Source organism: Aspergillus candidus, assembly GCF_002847045.1.
Source record: "Aspergillus candidus strain CBS 102.13 unplaced genomic scaffold BDW47scaffold_98, whole genome shotgun sequence".
NCBI lineage: Eukaryota > Fungi > Ascomycota > Eurotiomycetes > Eurotiales > Aspergillaceae > Aspergillus > Aspergillus candidus.
The window spans coordinates 22188-43591 of NW_020194103.1; the positions used below are offsets into that span (position 1 = coordinate 22188).

At 50.9% G+C, this 21404-nt stretch overlaps 8 protein-coding genes across 8 annotated transcripts; 5 read left to right on the forward strand and 3 right to left on the reverse strand.

The window, feature by feature from the left end:
• Nucleotides 1-668: 668 nt before the first annotated feature.
• On the reverse strand, nt 669-3448 carry BDW47DRAFT_114242 (purine-cytosine permease family protein). The gene is made up of 8 exons (XM_024814611.1): nt 3248-3448; nt 3047-3177; nt 2368-2812; nt 2160-2313; nt 2037-2109; nt 1863-1976; nt 1101-1806; nt 669-1039 (listed from the first exon to the last, which is right to left on the reverse strand). The coding sequence occupies exons 3-8, from the start codon at nt 2806-2808 to the stop codon at nt 956-958; spliced, it is 1572 nt and encodes a 523-aa protein (XP_024667310.1). The 5' UTR covers nt 2809-2812; nt 3047-3177; nt 3248-3448; the 3' UTR covers nt 669-955.
• A 614-nt stretch (nt 3449-4062) lies between these two features.
• On the reverse strand, nt 4063-5313 carry BDW47DRAFT_96749 (uncharacterized protein). The gene is made up of 6 exons (XM_024820326.1): nt 5185-5313; nt 4617-4962; nt 4500-4547; nt 4407-4439; nt 4265-4348; nt 4063-4206 (listed from the first exon to the last, which is right to left on the reverse strand). Coding segments are annotated over exons 1-6 (555 nt in total). The 5' UTR covers nt 5187-5313; the 3' UTR covers nt 4063-4164.
• Nucleotides 5314-8299: 2986 nt separating this feature from the next.
• On the forward strand, nt 8300-9654 carry BDW47DRAFT_96799 (ER lumen protein-retaining receptor). The gene is made up of 3 exons (XM_024820327.1): nt 8300-8485; nt 8554-8840; nt 8899-9654. Exons 1-3 carry the CDS (start codon nt 8380-8382, stop codon nt 9523-9525), a joined length of 1020 nt encoding a protein of 339 aa, XP_024667312.1. The 5' UTR covers nt 8300-8379; the 3' UTR covers nt 9526-9654.
• A 2699-nt stretch (nt 9655-12353) lies between these two features.
• On the forward strand, nt 12354-13840 carry BDW47DRAFT_96832 (uncharacterized protein). The gene is made up of 4 exons (XM_024820328.1): nt 12354-12622; nt 12692-13336; nt 13410-13475; nt 13538-13840. The coding sequence occupies exons 1-4, from the start codon at nt 12497-12499 to the stop codon at nt 13727-13729; spliced, it is 1029 nt and encodes a 342-aa protein (XP_024667313.1). The 5' UTR covers nt 12354-12496; the 3' UTR covers nt 13730-13840.
• An 876-nt stretch (nt 13841-14716) lies between these two features.
• BDW47DRAFT_114251 (putative translation factor pelota) lies at nt 14717-16842 on the reverse strand. Its single transcript, XM_024814612.1, has 3 exons — nt 16519-16842; nt 15952-16440; nt 14717-15882 (listed from the first exon to the last, which is right to left on the reverse strand). The coding sequence occupies exons 1-3, from the start codon at nt 16594-16596 to the stop codon at nt 15235-15237; spliced, it is 1215 nt and encodes a 404-aa protein (XP_024667314.1). The 5' UTR covers nt 16597-16842; the 3' UTR covers nt 14717-15234.
• Nucleotides 16843-17351: 509 nt separating this feature from the next.
• Nucleotides 17352-18744, forward strand: BDW47DRAFT_96838 (aldo/keto reductase family protein). Its single transcript, XM_024820329.1, has 6 exons — nt 17352-17473; nt 17533-17543; nt 17685-17742; nt 17809-17993; nt 18043-18412; nt 18470-18744. The coding sequence occupies exons 1-6, from the start codon at nt 17402-17404 to the stop codon at nt 18623-18625; spliced, it is 852 nt and encodes a 283-aa protein (XP_024667315.1). The 5' UTR covers nt 17352-17401; the 3' UTR covers nt 18626-18744.
• A 205-nt stretch (nt 18745-18949) lies between these two features.
• Nucleotides 18950-20088, forward strand: BDW47DRAFT_96844 (uncharacterized protein). The gene has a single exon (XM_024820330.1). It carries the CDS (start codon nt 19002-19004, stop codon nt 19824-19826), a length of 825 nt encoding a protein of 274 aa, XP_024667316.1. The 5' UTR covers nt 18950-19001; the 3' UTR covers nt 19827-20088.
• BDW47DRAFT_96845 (alpha/beta fold hydrolase) lies at nt 20089-21352 on the forward strand. The gene is made up of 2 exons (XM_024820331.1): nt 20089-20782; nt 20869-21352. Exons 1-2 carry the CDS (start codon nt 20350-20352, stop codon nt 21234-21236), a joined length of 801 nt encoding a protein of 266 aa, XP_024667317.1. The 5' UTR covers nt 20089-20349; the 3' UTR covers nt 21237-21352.
• The last annotated feature ends 52 nt before the right edge of the window (nt 21353-21404 follow it).

Sequence of the window (21404 nt, forward strand, 5' to 3'; positions counted from 1 at the left end):
TGGGCTGTCTGTCTGTATTCGTTTTGAAATCTTCTGTAGAATAGTTGGGGTGTGTTGAACGAGAGGTTATTTGACTTGATTAGAGTTCTTCTTTTCTTTTCCCATTGATTATCTTACCGCAAGAGCTTCAAGCAACACCACGAAATAACTATGACGTGCGACTCGGCCCTCGGATTGCAGGTGGTACGACACCTCGGCAAGGTAAGGTACCTAGGTGGTAGGCATTGGGCGGTGCATGACGACATAACATTTACGCTCCCCGAAGCAGACAGGCCATGTCACGTGTTTGATACCTCGCTCTGCTAGCAACCTTAGAATATCAGCTGTCCTTCTATAGATGGACGATTCATGTCAATGTGAATTTATCTATGTAGGGAGGTAGGTACTTGTACACAATATGTAGTTAAGCTTTGGATGGGTACAAGATCTACACAGATGGATATATTGATGGTGGCTTGGCTAGCTTGTAAGAACCAATGTGCAAAATGCCATACATACTCCATTTCAATGATAGCAATCATGTTAGTTGCTAGATCGCGTGATCCTTTACTATACTTAGAATAGAATACTCCAATTGCGGAAGGGGGGGGGTTGAGAGGCGACTAGCTAGCTGCTGGTGAGTTATATGCGTGGTCTGTCTGGCATGCCTACAGGCTTCTGGGAGTGGATGTGTGCTTATATGGGTTTCATTTCATGCTGAGAGGATGTCTGCTTTGCAGTGCAAGGGACATCCATCCCAGTCCAATATACTCATAAATAGATACTATACTAACTTAAGCTGGAAACCATATACGAATGCTGGAAGATGCTATGGACGATATAGCTGACCCGGTCGGTGCATTGTACTTAACAACGTCGACATATGTACGGATCAGCAAAGGCGATTGACTGACTGACGCTATACAGCAACCTGTATAGAAAGCCTTTGGAATTGTTGTCCACCAAACCTGCAAGTCTACCGCCCGAATACGCGGAGCTCGATATACCGCAGAGGGGGATAGACGAGGCCCGCCCAGGTGAACCCGATATAGTTTCCCATCTGTTTGACACTGATTAGCCAACCTCGTCTTCGGATATCTTTTGGATAAGTTGTGACTTACATCAGCGCCGTATTCGCCTACCAGCCCAGCAATAGGACCGATATACCACACCTGCGCCATACACAAAATGGCACCGACCCACCCGACCACAAAGGCAATGAAGCCGGCGATCCCGAGCGGAAGTTTCGAGGGTTCGTTCCACGCATTCCAGTTATAGCCGCTCTTTCGCCGGAAGATGAAGCGTTCTTCGAGGAAGATGGCGATCCAAATGGCGGCCCAGTAGCCCATGAGGGCGAGGAAGTTGGTGAAGATCTCGGAGAGGTATTCGCGGCCGACGAGGGCGCAGATTACGTATATTATGACTCCGATGGTGTTCCAGATGGCTCTGGGGACTCGTTCTGCGTAGCAGCCGAGAATCTGGAAGTCGACTCCCGAGGAGTAGGTCGGTGCGATGGTGTTTGCGATTAGACCGAGAGCGACGATGACGGAGCAGAATTTCCCGAAGCCGTGGAGGGGTCCGAATCCTTCGACGATGAGAGAGCCGGCGCCCTTGTTGTAGGCTGCTTCGTATTCGGGGTGGGACGAGATCCCGGAAGCTAGTCCAATGCCTGCCACGAATGCCATGGTGAAGGAGATGGCGAGTCCGCTCAATGACAGTGAAAACAATGCCGTCCTAGAGGCGCGTTGAGGGTAATATACAAAGAAATCGGCCGCGAGGGGTGAATATAGGATAGCTGCGCTGAGGCATATCGAGAAAAATGAAAGCCTATACCAATGCATTAGCGAGGGTAGCAATGGACTGGCCTGAGCAGTGAAGCCTACCGATTGCCAATTACTGTGCGGGTATCTCCAACTGATGGCGTAGACAGGTCGAACTTTGTAGAGGACACGCCATACAGTATAGAAACGACGATGACCTGAGGAAGGAAGGCGAATCTATGCCAATTAGCATTCTTTGAGCTGAGATACCACAGCATTGAAGCCTGTGCTACTTACCGTTCATAGTAGTGGAAGATCCGAATGCCGAATGTTGCAACAGCCCAGCTGACGACAGCAACAATCACAATGCCTAACACTGTCAGTGGATGATATGAGATACCAGTGCTTAGGTCGACTTACCCACAGCAACTGACATACTCCCATTTGGAGAGACAGCCGATAGAATTTGGCCTCCTACCACGCAGTCGATCAAACTGTAGCCAAGCATTTGGACCAAATTCAAGAGCACAACTATCTTGCTGGGCCACCAGCCCATGCAGTACCGCCCAAGAACCTAGAGCGAATAAGCACATGCCGTTAAACTAGCACGAGAGAGAGAAACCCATACCATAGTTCGGACACCAGACACAGGGCCCCAAGTCGCCATCCAGGCGGCAGCAATGGAGCCCACAAACGCTCCCAAGACAGCACAGAGCGCCGAGTCCAGAAAGCTGAGCCCATAAACCGCCGGCCCCAACATCCCCAACGTAATATTATTGGGCGCCAAATTGATAGACACCCACAGGAGAAAAGCCTGGGAATACGAGATCCAGGATAGTTTCTTCATTCGCTCGTCTTCTTGCACCCGTTGTATACCGCGGGTCTCAAGGTTGTACCGAGCGAGCCGGTTCTCGACCCGGCGGACATACGCAGCCATGCGGGGAGGCAGATGCGGTCCACCTGCCGTTTGATCATTGTGCGCTTCGCCTTCGCCATTTTCCACAGCGTTGGAGAAGCCTTGCTTCTCGGTATAAGCCCCTACGGCGGGGTCTGTGTTCTTCGATGACATTCTGCTGTATGAGTCAGTGGCGACATCACAATAGGAGGGGAGGGGAACATCGCGCATGAGTCCTTTCGCTGGAATTATCCAGATCAAGTTCAACCGTATAATCTCAGAACGACGGTGGTATCGCACAGTCTTGCTTCTCGAGATTGCTGGATTGCAGTAATCTCAGAGATTTACCCCAGGCCTGTGCGACACGCACCGGTCGAACACCGGTCTCCATGCGGGCAGATTATTTAGATACCTTGATCGAGAGATAATACCAGGCTACTCGTCTTCATGGTAGCCAGCCCTTGCGTATGAGTGCTGTGAGGAGATGGAGAGGTGTACTAGAGGATGTGACCGCAGTCGAATGAGATAGACCTAGACGAACGTATGCAGGTGTTTGTGAGCGACGCCGTCCAGACTGTACCGGGGGGGGGGGGGGGGGGGGCGGCGGTGGTACCTGATCAGATGAAGACAGTAGATATCGGACTTTGTAGACTTCGATGCCAGTATGTTAGTCGGTCCCGACTATGCGATTTGGCAGTCCTTCTCCGCTGGACGTGGTTGAATCAATTTGCAGCACGGAAAGTGGGTGAAGCCCAGGAAAAAAAAAGTGGAGTCGGAGGAGATTTGCTGCGGGGGGAAAGCGGAGCGACCTCGGCCACTATCGGACTAGATAATTGAGGCAAACTATATACACACGATTAGATGGTTGAAGAGTATTTGTGTTTATAGCGATCTTTCCATCGCATCCACCAAATGGATGGGTCTATAGACATCGATTGAACAGATGATCGCCGTCAATGAAACAGCTCATCCAATAAATGGCGCGGGATCGACATTTTCATCTATTGATCACTGTCCGAAATAAGCCAAGGCTGCCAATGAGCCTCTCCCCATTCCAATCTACAGCCAAATCAAAAACATTTGGTATCTACATGAGTCTGGGTTTTTGAACGATATATGACAAGTAATATTAACACCTTCGCATTGGACAAGATACCTATCAGCTGTTCAGAAAAAGGGAGACAATGCCCAAGGGTCTGCTTCCATAATAGAAATATGAGGTAAGATGATTGATAGGAAAGTGGTGATATCAAAAACCAACGCAATAGCATAGCTTAACTCCAGGAACTCTTCGCCCGATATTGTGCAGATAGCTGCCGAAATCATGCATTGCTGCGACAGTCAAAGAGCGCTGAGACCTAATCAACGTACGAAAAGGGAGGAGGACACATGAGATGAAATGCAATCCAGAGTTGATGAAAGACAAAAAGGGACATAGGAAAAAAAAGGGAGAAAAGAATCAAGAGGGCGGGCAAATCATGATGCATCGCATGGTGCATAGGTCGTCACGTCGTCAATCTCACCAAGCATCTAAAGGTCCTTAAAATGTTCCTTGGCATATTGTTCGCACGCCTGCGCCGTATATCAGTCACCAACTCGATTCAAAGGACACAAACTCGAGGACGATTACCTTGGCAGGCTTTCCAACTTTCTGTCCGATGACCTTCCACTTACTGGCTTCATATTCCTTGATCGCATCGCGGAGCGCTATCGACTACTCTTGCTTAGAACACGCGCCGGATTGACGGACCAATGGTCCCCATGGAAATTACCTCGTTCTCGGCAAACTCAGCGTAGTGCATATCCTGCAGTCATTGTCAGAGCCGATGATAGACCGAGGAAATCTGGGGATGGGGCCGCGCTACCTTATACCAGTGTTTCTTCACGCTTCCTTCAGTCCGAGCGGGGAAGGTCTGCGACATCCCGACATGTCATTTGAGAAATTGTATATCAATGGACAAACAGATGGGGCAGACCATTACCTTGGCAATCTCGCTCCAGCTTCGACCAGCATCGCGCATAGTTTTGAGTCGCTGCTCCTCTTCTGCGGTCCAGGGGGTGTTGGTTCGACCCTTCTTCTTAGGAGTCCCTTCTGGGGCGGCCTCCCCCGTCGCTCCAGTGGATGCTGGAGCTGCCATCGTCGACGCCGAACCAGACTGCGAAGCGCGTCGTTTCCGCGGATTCGAGGGGGGTGTCTGTGTCTGGGGCATAGGAATGCCCTCGAAGGAAGGCACTCTTTGAAAAGGGTTGATTTGCTGATGAGCTAACAAGTGAGAGGGTGTGCTGGTGGGTACGGAAGTTTTAATTCGCTTGGATGTTGGAGGGGCCCTGGTGAAGACGAGGCGAGAGGGGTGACAATGGTCAGTGGACACCACACAATAGGAAGTGAAAACAATAGCCAAGTCACAATGGAGTCAGGCACAAAAGAGAGACAAATCAACGTATACACGAATCCGCTCTGGTTCAGCACTAGACAGTCCAGTAGAGAATCGCAGTCGCAAAATGATAACAATAGCAGTTATGGTCGTAATCAAAGAAGCGGGGCAGTACATAGGAGACGGTATATAACACCATGTAGGGTATACTCCAATACGGTCACGGAGATCAGAACAGACAGGGAACAGAAACCAAGATGAGTGGCCTCTAATTACTCGGCACTATCTCAAGGCATAGTATCTCCACATGTGAGCAGGACGAAAAAAGGAACTTACGACATGATGGATGATACGCAGTTATCCCAATCACGCTGCGTTGATTCATCTGTCGATACACATGCTTAGGAGATTAGCAAAACTGCTGTTCCAAGATGTCCCGTGAAGGTTGGCCTGTCAAAAGTCTAGAGAAGCAAGCTTTGGTTACACCAGGAAGCAACGATGACACGGGCGCATACCACGGCGTGGCAGATGGAGGGGGACAGGAGAAAAAGAAAAGAGGGAAAGGGGAGGACAGAAGTAGAAGAAGAGGTAATTAACCATTTCATCGCAGTAAGACGGATGTGGAATTTCACAAGAAGAAAGTATTCAGAAGAAAAGTAAGAGATGTTACATGCATATAGATTGATACTGGATTGAAGACGACGGGATATCAGGTAAAGGGCGGGGGAGCTTGGAGGGGGAAACGTAGTGAGAGGGGGTGGAATGGGACGAGGAAGAATAATATAAAACAGGCTTAGGCACAGTCAGAAGAGGACCGTTCTAGCACCGTCGCAGCGGTAGTAGTAGTGGTGGTGGTAGTAGTAGTAGCGGCAGCAGGAGCAGTAGCAGCAGCAGTGGGAGTGGAATCAGGATACAGAGGCTGGAAATAATACGGATGAGGAGGCGTACTGGAAGTCGTGATGATAATAAGATGATCTGGTCAGGACGGGATGGAAAGAATCCTTGAAAGTCAACAAGAGGGCTTCAAAGAAGGCTTACTAGTCAAAGTTCATGGTTGAGGGACTTGCTCTCCTCAAGCGGGGGTGGGCCTGGTTACATAAAAAGATGGAGAACGAATAACACTAGAGGAAGAGATCATAGATGATGAAGGGAAGAGAAGAAGAGGGTGAGCCGGTCGTCGTTGCAGCTTGGAAGAGTCGTTGTCAAGAAGGGCGTACCAGGGAGATACATGGGAAAGAAGGGACAAAAAGGTCATGGGCTGGGATGAAGATGCAAGTGATAAATTTAGTCCTAAAGTGGCATCCGGACTATCTTGGGGAGTTGATATGATTGATGCCGGAGGGGCGAAAAAGCACGAGTTCGAAAGGCTAAACTGGGCTCGAGTCACGAATCCCGTCAGCTCCGACTCGCTGCTTTTTTTTTTTTTTTTTCCCTTCTTTTGTTTTGATTTATTTCCTCCTTTCTTTCCGGTTAGAAGACGGGCTCTATTTCTATGAATTTTCACTTATCGGTTAATTCCAGACAGTCTTGATCAACGTGATTTAGTAGAAAGAAATTAGAGGATGTGTAGTTTACTCCGCACTTGTGAGATATACACTAGATTGTCCTACTAAGGTAGTAGGGGCCCGGAGCAAGCATAACCCCTCCCTCTAAGCACCTAATCATTGTAGGTTATGGGAAAGCAAATGAAAGACCTACTATTGATGATATGAATTAGCGTTCCTTCGCACGGATCACATACTAGGATTCATTAAGATATACAAGGTGATCTCCATATTGAACCGATACAAACTATGCTAGTCGTATGCTCCTCGAGAGGGTACCTTGTTCTCTGCGTCGAATAAATCAACTTCGATCATCTACAGATACACATATCCCCAGACTACAATGATATTCCAGCACACTAGCTTGCAAGATGAAAAAGATAAAGAAACGGATCGTCCCCTGCAAAGCTTCTGAGTCGGTTCAAGATCCCAAGGCATCGATTCGAGAATAGTATAGAGTAACCAAACTGAATTGCTGACATGGGACAAAAGACCAGACTAGCCGACTGATAACACAGTCTCCACCCAAGCCAATGAGAAGTCAGACGGTGCTCCGAGCTCCAGATCGACTATACTATAAAAAGGGTTGTGGATTCTTCTTCCTAGGTTTGGTAGGCGAGAGCCTTTTCTCCGCATCCGTGTCAATCAATAGCGGGAGGCTGGGAAGCGGGGTAGGCCACCACTTCTTATCGTGTACTCAATATTGAGGACGAGGTAATGGAACCTCTCGAAAGAAGAAGAATAAGTAGGGATAGTGTTCAGGGTAGGTCGATCCCTAAATAAATGAAAGACTTCGGATAGCTAAGGTAGATCTATATCCACGTAGGAAGTAAGACCTGTGTTAGCAGTCAACCATGCCGTACTGTGTATGGTGACAGATGCTTGACACTGTATCTTTACTATTAACTGAATGCTTGGATGAGCAAATCAGGTGCTACCTCTGGATCATTACCGATGTTTTGTCCCAATCAATAGAAACCACGCTAGCATAGCCTCAGTCACCAGAGGGATTCAATTCTGAGTTTGATACATTGCTGTCCTCTATCTTCAAATCAATTTAACAGAGTTATTTCATCCTGATATACCTGGAAGCTGCCGGTATGAAGTGTACGGAGCACACCGTTACACCATGTATACGGCAGATCCAGTGACACCTGTCAGATCTAGATCAATCTATTGACATCTGCTATCTATAGACCATAGCTCTGAAGTTCTGCGCGAATGCTTCTCCTCTCTGTGGAGTACCTCCTTTCAGATGTCTAGCTGGTGTATGTCACATTATACTACAATATTTTAACATGATATATCTAGCAGTCCAATGTTATCATATGAAGACGAGATACAGTATATCGTACCATGGGTGATACTATGGAATACGTCGATCCGGATGAATATTGATCCGTGATCCACTCACCGCTTGACGTCACGCTCTGAATCACATGATGGACACGCGGCTTACCCCAGAAGGAGTCGACAATAAGACACCTTAGCTGTGAGGAAAGCTTTCCGCTCTGTTCGTCATCGTCCCCGTGCCTCACACACACCGACTCTCACAGGCGTGCCTTGTGGAACCCAGCTGTCCCTCGCGCAATTTTACACCTCCTACATACCTCTACCCATTCTTCTCTAGAGCCAGCCACCCTTATCTATCATACTTGTTGTTAGCTCCTCCCATCGACCACTTCCGCCTTATCTTCTCGAGGCCACTTGAATTTCCAAGGTCGCATTCACCCCGGAGCTCCGTATATCGAAAGGCCATACCGAAACCCATCGGTTGGTGATGGTTTAAGTGGTGACGTGCAACGGTCTGCCTCTTTTCATCGGAGATGGGTGTCTTGCAGCTGAACGTGTTCCGTTTACTGGGCGACCTGGCCCATATTTCCTCGAAATGCATCCTCATATTCGCCATTCAACGAAACAAGAGTGCCGAAGGTGCGTATCAAATCCCGTCGTTTCGTCGTGACTCGTGCTTGTAGATCCTGACGACTCCGATTTTGCAGGGGTATCCCTTCTCACCCAGGTGCTCTATGCCGTGGTCTTCGTTTCGCGCTACCTTGACCTGTTTCGGTCAAGTGGATGGACGTACTTTTACCTCGTGTTTTTCAAGTTCTTCTACATACTCTCCTCCTTCTATATCATCTTTTTGATGATGAAGGTCTATCCGCGGACACGAGAGAGGGAGCGGGCGTGGAAGCTGGCTATCGGCTCCGTCGGCGTTTCCTTCGTTCTGGCGCCCATCGTGATCCCGATCTTCCACGGACGGTTCCCCGGACATTGGTTCACGGAGGTGAGTCCACTCTTGGAAAACTTTATGCTTGCGACCACGCTGACTGGTTGGGGCGAAGATCTTTTGGACATTCTCCATCATTCTAGAATCTGTCTGTGTGCTGCCGCAGCTGTTACTTCTGCGCCAGACCACAGTTCCCACCGTGTTCAACTCGTATTACCTCGTAACGCTGGGCTCCTATCGAGCCTTCTATATTCTGAATTGGTTAGTTCGAGGTCTGGGATCGGAACATTACTGGGAGCCCATCGCAGACATCTTCGGCATCATCCAGACTGCCTTCTATATCGATTTCGCTTGGGTGTACTATACGCGTCAACGCGTCAAGCTCCGCAACGGGAGCATTGTCGATGCGGAAGACTTCCGAAACAGCTGGCTGGTGAGCAAAGTATTGAACTTCCGGCAGCGCCAGAGCGTGGACGAGGAGCAGAGCCTCGGCGACGAGGAAGAAGGCAACGGGTCATTGGAGGGAGACCGGCCCAGAAACAACCGTTGGGGTGCGCGGGGGGTCTCCATCGCGGCCGACGACACCCTAGACCGGCATAACGGCGAGACCGGTGACGACCGCCATGATGGGCATGGGGGGTTGGAGGGATTCGTGGAGGACGATGATGCTCACTGGGAGGACCACACGGACGGCTCCAAGCCTGACAGGCATTCTCCCACTGTGCCAGGCGACCGGGGTTAATTTACACCCCGGGTGATCACGACCTCCAATCTTACTACCTTTTGAGGGCAATTTGGCTGCAATTTCAGAGTTGGTCACCGTCAGTCGCGATGTAGTATATGATCGACCCTTACGTCTCCCCTATTTTTTTGCCTACCTTCGTTTATCTTATCTTTTTAGATGATGTCAGTTCCAAAATAGTGCGGCGCAGCATAGAAGCATACCATACCCCAAAGGACCATCCATCCATCCCCTAGCCCGCCCGGCGGCACAGTCATCTAGTTACCTTGGAAAGAAAACCCGGTCCATGGCAGAGCAATCACGATAGTTATAAATAGCAGGCAAAGAGAACAGACCGAGATCGTTGTTTCAAAACCGTCCGAGCCATTGCTGCGCCAGGACATAGCCACGACGGTATGTATACAAGCGAACAAAGTCGTCGCGACAAGCGTAGCGTAGCGACTAACTAAGCCCATCCCTACCAGGGTTTATAGTTAGTCGAACTGGCCCCGGGGAAGAGATGGGGGCGGGATTTCGTGGGGCTAAAAAGCCTGATCGGCCCCTCATTTCGTAGTAATCTTCGGGTGGAAACACACCCTGCCAATGTGCTTATTTGTTCTCTGATGACGGTGATTACGGTTTTGGCAACGAGAGTAAAATACTTTGGAGTAATCATCTGACAGTTTGTGTGGGTTTCAACTTCTCACGACTCTAGGTGTGGGCCTGAGGACCACCAGATAGACAATCAGGTATAGACCGGCTGATATCACGTGATTGGGAGTGGATGTTGATATCCGTAGTGATGTTTTGCGGTCCACATAGTTAGTATCGGTCTGTCTGACAGAGGGGTATGATGATGACGTTGAGGACGAAATGCAACGGTCAGGGTTGTCCTCGTGTGAGAATCATACCGATCAAAGGCTTGGACGGGTGTCGTACGAGGGAGTGGACAGCAAGAACGAGGAGTTCAAACCTTATGGCTGTGCTTAAGCGCCGCCAGCGGCAACTCAGATCCACTCCTGACGCCTCCAATAGAATGAGAGCGGGAAGAGAGTTAGACAGAATGGAACGAACATCGCAGATTTAGGTTTACCCTTTGTTTTGTTTTTATCATTTATTTACTTTTCTAATTTTTTTGTCTATCTATCTATTTTTTTTTGGAGCGCGTAACAATCTTGTTTTTTATTATAGATTCTCTACTTTTCCCTGTTCGGGGACACGTGGCTGAGCTTGGATGCAAACAACCGACAGGATCAGAACGGGCTATCTTGCTTAACGTCACCTTTCCTTCCTGGGAATGGATGGTTTGAGTGATGTTTTCCACTGCTCACCTACATTCAACCACTGGGCGAGGGTGATCCAAAAGAGCGAGAACGTGAACCAAGTGGGCTATTACCGCAGGACCAGCGCGGCCTTGGGGCGGTGGTAATCTTTATCCTGGTCATCCCAAAAGTGCCGGACCCTGATATCGACTAAGCCCTAAAACAGAGAGATACCTCTACTATCCAGGCCACGAACGTTGCTTTTTGCGCGTATTCTCCCCGGCTTTCGGAGCTATTCCTCCTACGCAGAGATCATCTTGGCGATCCTTTGCCTCTTCCACACGGGATGGGAACTCTTGGACTTTTTTTTTTCTACTGCTTACCCTTACGCCCTAGGGAATCCTGGCGGATGACTGCCGTCGTTGAGACAGCCCGGATTTCTTCGCCTAGAATTTTCTCGCGCACGACTTGGCCTGTTTAGGTTTAAGCCATATTGTACCTACGTCTTCGTTACCTCCTGTCTCCTGATGGGTCGATTCATTTGGGTGACCGCTTTGCATTCGAGGGAGAACGCCAGGAGAATTCGTGACGCTGGGTCATCATCTGTCATGTTTTGTTTTGTAGTGTCTGCCGTGGCATATGGAATCCAATCTCGCTTTCCCTAAACTTGACCCTATCCTACCCCTACTTTGCCTGCTTTCTTGTTAGATCGTCCTTCATTGTATCATCTTGATTCTTTTTTCCGTCAGCTTCACACTCTGAGGAAGTCGGCCCGCTAAGCACTATTCGATTCCTTTGGCCCACCAGGGCCCATATTTCCCCGTTTTCTGGGCGCTCCCCATTTTTCTCTCAACACGGTCGAAGGCTCAACGGACCATCCATGGGGTTCCAGAGCGATGGGAATGACGATCGTGCTTGCGGCTTTGCCCTCCTCGACCCAGCTAACCGCTTCTTCCTTACTCGACTCGTAGTAGGCTGCCAGGTGGGCCTTAGGGATATGCAATGCCTGCGCCCCGAACCAGTTTGGGGGCTGGATTCGTCCCTTCCACACCCCCCATCTCATACCGTGTCATGTCGAGGGAAAATAAAATAAGATCCCATAAAAAAGGAAATTCACAAAATAAAATAATAATAAAACTGAATAGAATTGAAAAGCCCAAAAAAGAAATAATGAGACATGACTCTCCCTCAAAAGCGGGTGCCCTTCCCCTCCAGGATAAGCAGGGCGCTTAAGTGCAGATACATCGTGGATTCTCTACCTCTGGTTAGGAAGCATCTCGTGCGGCAAAGTGATGGTCGGCGGTTCGTACGTCCCTTGGACGACCTCTCTCGACCTGTTGAAAGAAGAGCTTCATCTGTCCGGTCCTGCCTTGTGAGGCATCCCGGCTTTTCCTGGTGTCCTGTCCGGTCGTATATGAACCTGCATGGGGGCTTGGGTGGTTGAGTCTATCTATCGCTCTTACTTCTTTCAAAGTCTTGCGGGTTTTAGATTATCTTTTGCGAATCCGGCCAGAGAACAAGCTGCAGGCAGTGGTTGTTGTTGCTTGCGAAGCACAATATCGATATCATCTTGTTGCGATTATAAGACCTTGGATATCGCCACCTCGAACAACCCAACTTAACTTACCCGCCGAACTCGTCCCCCTTCCCTGTCGTCCCTATTGCTTGTCCTATTCGGTTGTTTCACCCTTGACCTCCTGTTGCCGTATACCATCCTACCGGCTGTCCCCATGTTTCATCAGACGCCGGGAGACTATACTGGGCCAATGCCTTATGCCCAGAACCCTTCCCACCCCGGCGAAGGGATGGAGAACTACTACGAAAGCGTGCCATCCCAATGGCCCGGAGTGGAAAGCGTACGTACCATGATATCCAGTTACGGGTCCGTCCCACCGGTGCTGACTTGCCCCTTTGCGAATTTCCAGACACCCTATGGCGACGTCGGCCATCCCTACAGCGGTGCAGCAGCCTTCCCATCAAGCCATATCCTAACGCCCATCAGCCTCCCAGACACATCCTACCCCCAGCCGCGAGCAAGCCCAGTCCTCAGTCACCACTCGCAAGAGTATGCATACCACGTCGCCGAGTCTGTCCCGCCGCACGGGCTAGGCATCACGGCCCCCTTCCCGAGCGAATTCCCCCGGACCGTAACCGCCGGTCTCCACAACACCCTGGAAGGCTCAGTCTACTTCGGCGAAGCCTCGCTCTCCCCCGAACCATCACGCGCAAAGCGCACCCGGCGCAGCCCCCAGCCGATACTGCCCAGCCGCGACACCCCCGTCAACATCCTCCCCCACCCAGAGGGTCTCCAGCGCCTCGAGCACGAGAGACAGCTCGGACCCACCGAGCCCCATCTTCATCGTCCCCGGGCTCCCGGCCGCGGGCGCAGAGACCCCCAGGCCGAGGAAGAAGACACCTTCGTCGAGCGTCTCCGCGAGCAGAATCTGGCGTGGAAGGTCATCCGCGAGAAGTTTCGCGAGAGATTCCACAAGGATGCTTCCGAGGCCCGTCTGCAGATGCGTATGCTGCGGAGGCGCAAGGATCGTCTGGCTCGCTGGGACGAGAACGATGTGAGTATGTGCTCCCTCTCTTTCTTTTCCCCTCCTGTCTCTCCTGTATCGTTCGAGACTAACGATCTGACAGATTCAGCTCCTCATTAGGGCTCGCGAATACTGGGAGCGCGAGAAATACAACTTTATCTCGCAAAAGGTGGGCAATCCCATCCATTCCATCCTCCAAGATTGACACATTAATGATACTAACGAATCCAGATGAGAGAATTCGGCTCCCGAAGAGTCTACACTCCCCAGCAATGTGAAGCCCAACTCCGCGAACTAGACGCCCAGCAACAACTCCCCCAGCGCATTCCACCCCAACGAGCAACAGACCCACAACATGCCCGGCGAAGAGCAATACTGAAAGCTTCGCGGGTGTCCTCCTCTATCCCTATGACGAAAGTATAGCCCACCTACTTTCCTCTCTTCCTCTTCGACTCATCACATTCTCCTTATCCATCCATCCCCGTTTGTTTGCTGTTTTCTGATTGCATATACCCTTGCGCGGTGCACTACGAGTTATGTTGTTGCATGAGAATTCGTTACGATATAGATGAATAGTATTATAATAATTTATTTCTTACATACATTTTTTACTATCCATGGAACACTTAGTGGTTACTACCTACGTATTGTTGTAAGCATGGTAAATGTCTATGACATAAGTTATTACTACTATTGTCCACACAGTAGTAAATATAGCACTAGTCTCGTCTATACGACATGCATAAGGCATAAAGGGGGAAATGCAAATGAAAGGGAAAAAGAAAATAAACCACACGTCTTATACTCCGGAGATTCTTCCGCACATGCATGTTCCCTGATCAGTGCAGGGAAAGGTTAGGCAAATCATAAATGAACAAAAGAAAGGGAAAACAACGGCAACAGTTTAAGCCCAAGGCATACTCAATCAGCCACTTTGTTGAGCCTGGACTATAGACAGATAGACAGCCAGGGATGATGATGATGGATGGTGGATGGATAAAGAATCCAGTTAATTCCGCGTCGTCGTTAAGCGCCACGCCCAGCTAATCCTATTTAAAAAATCAATAAATATATGGTAATAAAAGTTAAATAAATGAGTAGAGCAATTTGGATCCATTCAATGAATGAATCAATAAATCAATAAGGGAGGAAAGGAAAGGAAAGAAACCCCAGAGCCGCTAACCTAATCCTATAGATTGACAAGGGTTCGACGCTGGCATGGGTCAAACACAGCCAATCGATTTTGGATATGACACCATAGATATTAGATACTTCCAAAATGATAGGAACTATTAAGTTTCGCCAGGGAGATCTGAATCTCGCTTGGGTGCAGACAGTCTCCTTACTTTCCTTCTGCTTCTTTCTTTCTTTCTTTCTTCTTCTTTGTGAAAGGAGGATCTGAACCAGTTTCGGGTACGTACGTTGTTTCGAGATGGTGAACCGTTTGGGGGAAAGTTAAAGCATGTTCTGATGGTGGCCTTTTTATGGACTCTTTCTTTCTTCCTTCTTTTTTCTTTGTTTGAGGGGGAATTGGACAGGTGCGGATGGGGACGTGGTGTTCTATTTCTAGGCTATTGACTTAACGGGCTAGTACACCAAGTGTCGTCCCGATTTGATTGATCATCTGTCAACGTTCATGTCGTGTCTTTGTTTTGCTTTCTCCTGGTTGGGCTTGTTTCGTCTCCCTTCCTACCCATCTATTCATTGATGTATGTGCAGGAATGATATCAGCCTAAACAAAGGTATAATTGCATATGCTCGAGTGAGACACTCCAGACAAGGCGTATCCAAAGTGAGCGCATACAGGCTTGAATGTCAAGTGACCATTGGGTGTTCCTGATAGATCGAGGCATTTTGACTCATGATCTTCGTCATCCTTTCAATTTTGCAGCCAACGTTACTGGGTATGATGTAATTCCAATGCAGATTCAACTGTCCTCCTCCGAGTCAAGATCCTCGTCCATAACGGGGAACGTACACAAGGCCGCGACGCCTCCCAAGCTGTCCAATCGACGACCGCTCTCGTGATCCGAACTCAACACTCGGACCTCGCCGCCCTCGACGTCGCGCACGCGATCCACCAACGACACCCACCGTTTGCGCTCCGCCACGTCCTGAGACCGGAACAGACGGTTGGAGACGATCAGCACGCCGCCCCCGCGACCCACGGCGCCCTGATCCACAGCCGACTCTACCTCCCGCGGCCCGTACGTCGCCCGATTCGTCTCCTTGCGCAGCTGCTCCTGGAACTCGTCCATCAGCTTTGTCTCGCGCGCGTACTTGGTGTCCGCCAGGATGCTCTTCACCGCCGGTGACTGCAGCACTTCGGTCAGGGAGTGCAGATATCCTGACGCTGAGTGTACCACCACTAGGCTGGGGACGAGGCGTCTCAGCGCCGGTGTCGTCGTCGCTGCGGCTGACTGGATGTGTTTCTGGAACCCGGCTGCGACGAACCCGGGGGATGCGAGCAGGATCGGCCGCACGGGCTCGTTGCTCGTCTGAGACGTCGCGCTCGTGTTGAACTCCATTTGCCGGAGAAGTGTGTCCAGTGTGGTTTGGTAGAACTTGGTCAACCCCTATCCAGCTCCTCGTTAGTCCCTGCTCGGTCTCTCTGTTTCTCAAGTGTAATGTATGTGATAGCTTACCTTATCATGGTCACTACTGCCTTGTCGCTTTCGCGGCACCGACATCTCCACCTTCTGCTTGAGGACAGTCTGGAACTGCCCGATAAAACAGATATGAGCGACACCCTCTTGCATAACCACAGCGATAGCCTCCGCCCTCCTCTTACCACCCTCATCCACCGCATCCTTCAGCATCTGAATCGCGATACTATCCCACCCGACACCCTCCCCAGCGGCCCCGATCTCCTTCTCGAGTGTGAAATTGCGATTCAGCTCCAGATCGAGCGTGTGATGCTGCCCGACCTTCGTGTGCGGCGTCTCGTTGATGATCTGTCCGCCGACGTGAAGCTGCGAGCTCTGCGGGTCAAAGTCCAAGCTCTTCACGCGGATCACGAGCGTCAGGTGCACGCGCGCTGAGCTCGTCGAGCCGGTGTCTTGCGTCGTGGTGACGCGGCGGATGGCGCTGGCGCGGAGGAGGTCGCCGGGTCGGATGAGGTTGTATGCGTGCCACTTTTTGAGTAAGCTGGTTGGTTTGCTTGTCGTGTCTGGGCTGTCAAGTGGGATGGTGGGGGGGTAGGGTGGTCATACCATGTCTTCGGGCTCCTCAGGACACAGGGTGACGGTTCCCGAGCCATTGAGCTCGACCTTGTTTTTGATCAAGCGCATCGTGCGCGTTCAACCGGGTAACAGGTAACTTCGAGTTGAGGTCCTGTCTCGCTCTATATTCTGTAGACAGACGCGAGCCTGTTGAGGTGGGGTCGGACCGATTTTCAAAGGACGATGCACGGCGTGGTCGCTAATCAAATGGCAAGTGGGACGGCGTGGTTCAATGTATAGCAATTTAAGTAGAGCCTATAAGAGCACCGGGTGTTTGAAAGTATGGTCGTCTGTGTTGTATGCAGTGGAGGCGCCGTTGACCAACTCGAAAAACGAACTGTTGATGACGCTGTCGGAAGAGCGCACAGTCTGCCTCAGGCAGAGGCGGGACAATCCCGACACGGACTAGTGCGGATAAGGAGTCCTTATCGATAAGGCGCCATGGCATCAAGGACTCACGTCACCGATGAAACCCCCTCTTGTTTCTGCGTTGTTTACCTTATCAACTGGTTTCGGAGAATCAATAATTGGTTTGCATAGGTCAATGCAGATAAATCTTCACAAAACGATACCCAGATGCCTATCACCGAGATCAATCAAACCGTGAGTGCCTCCGAGCTCGGCCTGCTAACACGGCATCGCATCGGAGATTTGCCCCACGCTGCTGGCTCCGACGGCCTATCATTTACCGGAGCGTCTGTTTTTTGAATTCATTAGATGGATGAACGAGGACCCAGCTGGTGGGGTCTAACCGAGACGATGATATAATAAATAATAAATACCTCGCCCGGGGTCCTTCTGCCCTTGATTTCTTATCAGATCAACTCACATACAGCTCTATATTCGAGAACCCGCACTAGAGATTATCTGCACCATGGCTCCCCTTTCTCTCCAGTCGACCCAGAAGATGGTCTCGGGTTATGAGATCCCAATTGTTGGATTTGGTGTAAGATTCTCTCCACTCGGACCTGTTTGTCTGGTTAAGTGTAGCTAATTTAATAACAGGTTTACCAGACGTAGGCCTTCCTGCCTTTTTTTTCTTTTCCCTTTTTCCCTTCGTCCTTTTCTTCAGTTTGGATGATCTCATACTTCTAGTTCTATTTTTCTTCATGATATTTGGACCGTATTGTTTGGGTTAGATTGCTGACCATCATTAGTCCCCCAGACATCACGGAAAAGGTGACCATTAAGGCGCTGGAAACGGGATACCGCCATGTAGGTGCCCCGAATGGAAGAGAGGTAATCCCAGGTTGAACAAGCATTGACCTCTCATCATTCTAGATTGACAGCGCAAAATACTATGCCAACGAGGCAGAATGCGCCAACGCCATTCGCAAGTCTGGAATTGACCGCTCCAAGGTCTTCTACACGACCAAGGTCCCCGCTACTCACATGTCCTACGAAAAAGCCAAGGAGGCCATCGAAGCCAGCATCAGAGATGCTGCGGGCCTTGATTACATTGATCTGTAAGCTGAACTTCCGGGATGATCCTGCGACACAGACTAACTTGGACAGGGTCCTGCTCCACGCCCCCTACGGAGGGAAGGAAGGCCGTCTGGGTGCCTGGCGCGCTCTGGTCGAGGCCCAGAAGGCCGGCAAGATCCGTTCCATCGGTGTCTCCAACTATGGAATCCACCACCTGGAGGAGCTGGAGGCGTACATCAACAGCGGAGTCGGCGGCCAGATCTCCGTCGGTCAGTACGAGATCCACCCCTGGTGCGCGAGGGAGGACATCGCTGGGTGGTTGAAGAAGCGTAACGTCGTCGTCGAGGCCTACTCGCCTCTGGTCCAGGCTACTCGCATGGGTGAGCCCAGCCTGCAGAGCCTGGCGAAAAAACACAGCAAGACTCCTGCCCAGATTTTGATCCGGTGGAGCTTGCAGAAGGTACGAGTCACTCCCGAGGCAAGCGAATTATGGAAGAATGCTCATTCAACCTTCTAGGGGTATGTCCCTCTCCCCAAATCTGTGACCGATTCTCGGATCATCGAGAACACGCAGGTCTTCGACTTCGAGTTGTCTCCTGAGGACATGAAAAACCTGCAGACTAATGCGTACGAGCCGGTCTGCTGGGACCCTGCTCGGGACTCTCGCCTGTAAATGCCAGCTGAAATGGTGTACCAAATCCCGGTATAGATAGTACATAGATTTTCTATAAACAACCAACTCCATAAGATACAAGAATATGATGTACACGTTGAAATCATGCAAGGAGCGACCATTCAAGCCAGTCGGCCGCTGCTGGCCCGATAGTCTCGGCACAACGTAATGCCGTCAGTGCGCCTGCCGCGTTTATCGGTGTTTATCATCCTAATGTCTCCGATCATCAGCACCGCTTTGTGCTCACTGTCGTCTTGATTCATTGTTTGAACTACGATAATGTCCCTCTGTTTCCCTGATAACCCCCGCCCCAATGACTCTCTACCCACCGGCCCCGGAATCTGATTCCCTCCCCTAAAAACCCCACCCACCCACCATGCCTACCTCCCCGCCGCGACGCACGTTCGAGAAATCCCGCACCGTCCGCCGCCGCTACCAACGCAGCAACAAGCGCCTACAGTTCAGCGCGTCCCAAATCGCGCGCATCGAACGAGAGGAGGAGCGCGAGCGAAAGGCCCAAACCCTCCGGGAGAAGGAGAAGAGGCGTGTCGCTAATAGGAAGAAAAAGGTTGAGAAGGAGGCGAAGGCGCGGGAGGAGCGGCGCCGGATGGGGATTCCCGACCCGCATGCTGCTACTGTGCCCTCTAGCCAGCCGCTTCTGTTTAACTTTTTGAAGAAGGGTGATTCTGCGTCGGTGACTCCGGAGGCGGAGACGCCTGATGAGGAGACGGATCCGGGGGAGACTACGGAGGTCGTTGGGGATGACGAGTTTTCTGCGTTTGAGGAAGAGGGTGGGGAAGAGGAGGAGTTTGGTGATGTGGATGTGTTGTTTGAGGATCATGTCCAGGGAGATACATTGGAGGCAGGGAGCGCGGGCGCAGATGGACCTACGGAACACGAGGGCGACCGCGAAAGCCCCAGTGCAGAGGCTAAGGAGGAGGATGAGTTCTCCGACTGTTCCGTTTTCTACGATGAGGATATCCTGAAAAGGGTAGAAAATGTAACGCCAGCGGTCGGCATGATGCAGCAGGAGCAGCAAAAGCAGCCGCCACCGCCGCAGCAACCTGGACGGCTCCCGATCTCCCTACCCGGAGGGGAGTCATTTTGCGACGACACGGCTATTTTGCTCGAGGAGTTCAGCTATGAGTTTGATACCGACGAGGAGTTTGAACGAGAACTGGCCCAGTTGGATGCGGTGTGATCGTTCGTCTTGTGGACTCTTTCTATTCCGCTATAGATAACTCGACCTCAATCATCCATCGACGGGCGCTATCCGACCCGACGGAGGGGAAACGCGCCGGTCGGATGACGGCGGGGCTGTCGGCTTACACGTTGATAAGCTGATCAGCGGAGCTCCCCGCTCCTCTCATGGGAGTCTTCTAATTCGAGGATATTGTCCACATAGAGGAGTGTATTGGGCATGTTGGTGGGTTTGCATGAGCATGAAGCGATCCAGAACCCAGTACCGGATACGGAGGCACGCCCGGGTAGGATAATTATATTGGTCGGAAAGACTTCAGTGGGCATCGGGAATGCACAACAGCGATCGTGCGATGACGTCGATCTGCATCGTAGACGGAGGGGCATGGTTCTATTACGGGGTAGACGTCTGAAGTCGCTATCCGACAAATTATCGACCCCAACTTCTCACTTTCTCTCGACAACTACCTGTCGCTTAGAAACCATCAACAATTGCATCATCACCTGAGTGGAATACCATCACAATGCCCTCCGTCGAAGTCAACAACCACAAATTACACTATGCAGACTCCCACCCAGATGGTGCCCCCGCCAACGGCCTAACCTTCATCTTCACCCACGGCCTAGGGTCCTCCCAGAACTTCTACTTTCCCATCCTCCCATACCTGACCACCAGGCATCGCTGCATCACCGTGGACACGTACGGCGCGGCACGCTCTCCCTACACCGGCCAGCCCATATCCATTGCGTCCATAGCCGCAGATGTCATCGCAGTGCTGGACGCGCTCCATGTCCCGCAAGCCGTGGTAGTCGGCCACTCCATGGGCGGACTAGTCGTGACTCTCCTAGGGGCTCAGTACCCCGATCGCGTGAAGGGCATAGTCGCCATTGGGCCGACTTACCCAGCGCCAGCCATAGCGGAAGTGATGACCAAACGAGCAGAGACGGTGTCTTCATGTAAAATCTCCCCTCCCTTAATCTCCCCCCCCCCCTTGGAAAGAATATAGACACTAGAGTAGCAGAATTTACTAACACCCCCCCAGCCGGAATGGAACCCATGGCCAACACCATCCCCTACGGCGCAACAGGCTCAGGGTGCGCGCCCCTGGCGCAGTCCTTCATCCGCGAGCTCCTCATCGGACAGAACCCCAAGGGCTACGCCGCGCTCTGCGGGGCCATTGCGAACGCCCCGAGCATCGACTACGCGGCCATCAAGGCGCCGTTTTTGCTAGTCGCGGGCGAGGAGGACAAGTCGGCGACGATGGAGGGGTGCGAGCTTATCTTTGGTGGGGTGTCGAGTGAGACGAAGAAGCTGGAGGTTTTGTCGAAGGTTGGACATTGGCATTGTCTTGAGGCGCCGGAGCTAGTGGGGAAGGCTGTGGGGGGGTTTTTTGAGGGTGTTTCTGCTTGATTTGGATATCTTGTTCTTTCAGGTTTGGTTGTATGTTATCTTGATATACTATGGTATCAGGATATACTACGGATTCAGAAGATGTAGAAGGCTATGGACTCGTAAAATGTTTCGAGAAAGCATCAATATAAAACACATTACATGGAGCTGGAGATTACCTCCCACAAG